The sequence below is a fragment of the Piliocolobus tephrosceles genome, unplaced genomic scaffold (assembly GCF_002776525.5).
Source record: "Piliocolobus tephrosceles isolate RC106 unplaced genomic scaffold, ASM277652v3 unscaffolded_24222, whole genome shotgun sequence".
Classification (NCBI taxonomy): domain Eukaryota; kingdom Metazoa; phylum Chordata; class Mammalia; order Primates; family Cercopithecidae; genus Piliocolobus; species Piliocolobus tephrosceles.
The window spans coordinates 5,645-9,920 of record NW_022306780.1 but is presented as its reverse complement, the minus strand read 5'-3'; the positions used below and the strand labels follow the sequence as shown (position 1 = coordinate 9,920).

The 4,276-nt window shown below is 68.0% G+C and overlaps 1 protein-coding gene across 1 annotated transcript; it reads left to right on the top strand.

Annotated features, from left to right (window-relative positions):
- Positions 1-1,091: 1,091 nt before the first annotated feature.
- Positions 1,092-3,451, top strand: LOC113221398 (agrin-like; the record flags this gene model as incomplete). Its single annotated transcript, XM_026450726.1, has 2 exons — positions 1,092-1,348; positions 3,190-3,451. Coding segments are annotated over exons 1-2 (460 nt in total), but the record flags the coding sequence as incomplete, so codon positions are not given.
- Positions 3,452-4,276: the final 825 nt, after the last annotated feature.

The window sequence follows — 4,276 nt, the reverse complement described above, 5'->3', positions numbered from 1 at the left end:
CCAGGCTGGAGTGCAGTGGCACCATCTCAGCTCACTGCAACCTCTGCCTCCTGGGTTCAAGCAATTCTCCTGCCTCAGCCTCCCAAGTAGCTGGGACTACAGGTGTGCGCCACCACATTGGCCAATTTTTGTATTTTTAGTGGAGACGGGGTTTCACCATGTTGGCCAGGCTGGTCTCAAACTCCTGACCTCACGTGATCCACCTGCCTCGGCCTCCCAAAGTGCTGGGATTACAGGCCTGAGTCACCACGCTGGGTCTAGTCACAGTTCTGAGGGGACAAAGAGGGTCTCCGCTCCCTCCTCTCAATCTTCAGCTAGGCCAGGCTCTCACTTGGGCCCTCCAGTCCTCAGTTTCCCCCTGCACCCAGCCAGGCCAAGCTGCAGAGGCGCCCGGCCCGGAGCTGGGAGGGGGCGTGGCGAGACCCGCGCTTGCAGCCTCGGGACGGAAGGGGGCGCGCACCTCCCCGCGTCGGGGCCTGGGGGCGGGACTGGAATGGGCGGGGCGGCGGGCTGTGCCGGCCAATCAGCGCCCGCTCTGGAGCCGGGACCCGCCCCGTCGCCGCAGCCCCGGGGGTCCTGGCCGGGCCGAGCCTCTGTGTCCGGCCCCGCGCGGGAGGGGCGCAGCCTGCGGGGCGGTATCGGGCCCGGGTCTGGGGACCCTCCCGGCGGCCTGTGAGCACCACCGCCCGGCTCGGCGCCACCCGGAACCCCTCGGCAGTCCCGTCACGTCTCCTCCAGATTAGGCATTAACTCGGGTGCAGCCGCACTTCCGGGGGGCCGCGGCGGGGGAGGGGCGCCTGCGGGATCCAGACCCCCCCCCACGCTTCCCTCCCCGCCCCCTCCCGCGCCGCCCCCTCAGCGCCCCACCGCCGCGCGGGGCGCCGCGTCCCGGGGCTTTGTTCGCGGCCGGCGCGGGTCGCAGGGCTCCGGGCGGGCCGGGGGCGGGAGGAGGGAGGGGGAGGAGAAGGGAGGGGGAGGAGGAGGGCGCGGGGAGGGGTGGGGGCGGGGAGGAGGGAGGGGGAGGGGCGCCGCCAGGGCCCCGCCCCCGCCCGCCCGCCCGCGCTCCGCCGCCTCCGGAGCCGCGTCCCGTCCTGTCCAGTCCCGTCCCCGGCGCGGCCCGCGCGCTCCTCCGCCGCCTCTCGCCTGCGCCATGGCCGGCCCGTCCCGCCCGGGCCCGCTGCGGCCGCTGCTGCTGCTGGTGGTGGCCGCGTGCGTCCTGCCCGGAGCCGGCGGGACGTGCCCGGAGCGCGCGCTGGAGCGGCGCGAGGAGGAGGCGAACGTGGTGCTCACGGGGACGGTGGAGGAGATCCTCAACGTGGACCCGGTGCAGCACACGTACTCCTGCAAGGTGCGCCCACCCTGACCCCGGCCTCCCTTCGCGACGCCGGCCGCCCCGCCAGGACCCCCGCCCCAGGCCGTGGGAACCAGCCCCGGTCGCTCCGCAGCCCCCGCTCCGGCTCCCTTGGCGACCGCCAAGCCCCGGGAGGGGGGGTCGCCGGGTCTCGGGAAACTCGCGGGCGCCGGGGAAAGTTGCTGCGCCGCCGCCGTCCTCCGCCCGCCGCCCCCTCCCTCCTCGCGGAGACAAGTGCACCTCGCCCCGGGACTGCGGCTGCCTCACGCCGTCCCCACCGGTCAAGGAGAAGGAGAGGGGCCTGGGGCGAGGGGCCTTTGCCCGGGCGGGGAGCGGGGGCTGGGCCTGGGGTCCGCTTGTCCCCCTCCCCAGAGGCCTTTCCCAGGGCTAGAGAGGGGGTGGTCAGGAGAGGGAAAGGGGTTCACAGCCTGAGCTCCCAACCCCAGGAGCCAGGTCGGGGGTGCCGCAGTGGCGAGGGGGGGGCGTGCAGGAGCAGAGAAGTGGGCGGGGCCGTTGCCTGGCCTCGAGTGCTTGGGGGCAGGGCCGGTGCCCCATCGCGCTCCTGCGGGAACCGGGGCTCCCCAGCCCGGGGAGGGGAAGTTTGCCCGGCTTCTCCTTCAGGTGCTTGTGGGAGCCCCCGGGGTAGGTACGCCGGGCCCCCCACAATCTTCTAGTAAGAGCTCGGGGAACCCAGACCCGGCTTCCCTGTAGCCGCCAAACCACCTCTTGGGACCAGAAATCGGCTCGTTTCCCCTCCATGGAGGTGGAGAAGGTGGCAGCTTCTTTCAGACTGGCCGGTGCGGGCTACAGCTGGGCTCCCCCGCCGGCCCCGTCTCCTCCACAGCGGCCAGGGCACTTTGCCAGGTCCCTGCAGGATTTTCCCGACTTCCTCCCCGCTGCTCCTGGGTGTGGCTGGGGTGGGGGAAGGCGATGAAAGCCACCAGGCCCTCCCCCTGCCTGGGTCATCTGCCTCCTGGAGCCTACTGTTGGGGGGCGTGGAAGAGGCTCTGCCTAGGCAACTGGAGGGGGTCCCTGCGGATGCTGCAGTCCTGAGGCTCCCAGCAGGGGCTGCGCAGTGGACAGGCCAACCATTGTCTCTCCCCCCATCCGGCAGCCCCAGCCCCCCCAGATCTCCTGAGGAAGGGGCTTCTTCTCCCGGCTTTGTTCTCAGGAGACTACGTGGGTCCCTAACCCTGTGAGGGCCACCAGGTCGGCTGTAGGTTTTACCACAGGCAGCCATCAGAGCAGCTGCCCTCAGGGCCCCAGGAGCTGAGAAGGTGGAGGGTGGGGCACCCTGCGCTGCCCAAACTTGATTTCGTGGTTCACGGGCTGCCCTGACTGCACAGACTGCAGGAGCCCTAGGAAGGGGCATCTCAGCCCAGCCACAGGGCCGCAAGGAGCCAAGCTGGCCCCTTACCCTGAAGCCTCGTTCCCCTCCTCCACTGCCCAAGCTTGCCAGGAGGAGGGCCCTGAGCAGTGGGCCAGTGGGGAGAGGATGGGAACGTGGAAGGCAGGCATCCCAAGCCAGGTGGGCCCCCTTCCCAAATTCAGCCTTAACTGATAGGGATGTTATTGGACCTGGGGTGGCTGAAAATGGTTAGACTTGGGGGAGGGAACATGTTTACAGGTGATGCATCTGTGAGCGTTCCTGCATGGGCCGTGGTGGCCAGTGTTTGCTTCCCTCAGCTTCTGCCCAGCGGTCTGACCCGGGGGTCTCCCCACATGTCTGCCCAGGGCTTGAGTCTGCTGTGGACATTTGTCCTGAGCAGCTAAAGCCCCCAGTCTAGCCCCTTCCCCAGGAGAGGACTAATGACACCCTACCCCCATGTCCACCCCAGGTTCGGGTCTGGCGGTACTTGAAGGGCAAAGAGCTGGTGGCCCGGGAGAGCCTGCTGGACGGCGGCAACAAGGTGGTGATCAGTGGCTTCGGAGACCCCCTCATCTGTGACAACCAGGTGTCCACTGGGGACACCAGGATCTTCTTTGTGAACCCTGCACCCCCATACCTGTGGCCAGCCCACAAGAACGAGCTGATGCTCAACTCCAGCCTCATGCGGATCACTCTGCGAAACCTGGAGGAGGTGGAGTTCTGTGTGGAAGGTGCGTGGTGGGGGGCTCACGTGGGGGCCGCTGGGGGTCAGGGCAGCGGCCAAGGTGGACAGGTTGCAGGGGTCACTGTGAGGGGCCCTTTTGTGCTCTGCTGGGGGCTACAGCACACGGCGTCTCGTAGTCTGACCTGTGGTCTGACTGTGGTCCCACCTTACTCTCTGCTTGCCCCTCCCCGGCTCCCCAGCTGCGTCTCCAAGCCCTCACATTAGACATCTTTGGCCCTGGCAAAGATGGGCCAAAGGCAAGTCCCAGCCCTGCAAACGGATGGCCTCCTGCCTCCTCCCCTCCTCCCAGCTCTCCACACTTCCTCCTGGAGGCCCCTTCTAGGGAGAAGCTGGACAGGTGAATGTCCCCAGCTGTTTAAGCTCCTGTGTTGGCCCAGACCTCCGTCTAGATGGGCCCACGAATCGAGCACCCCTTGCCATGGGGGTCGGGCGGGAGGGCGAGGCTGTGTGGTGAAGGTTTCTGCGGATTTGGAGGGCGTGTGATTTGCCATCGAGAGTTCTTGCTCGCTGTTCCCATGGCTCTGCCGAATGGCCAAGGAGTGGCCCTCCCTGACCCCAGCCTGGTGGGGGCAGAAGTTCCGTGACAGCCCCCCCAGGACAAGTCCCATTTGGGGACTGAGATTGTTGGCTGGGGAATGTGGCAGGGAAAATATAGGAGGTCCCTGTCGCCCCCACATCCTGTCTGCTCCCTCATGGCTGCCTGGGAAGGGATGTGTCGGTGGGGGGTCCGGAGAATGCTTCCTCCCCAATGCAACGGCAAGGGTCCTGACTTCCTGTCTCTTCGATTTGCTCCGTTGGCCAGCAGGAAAGT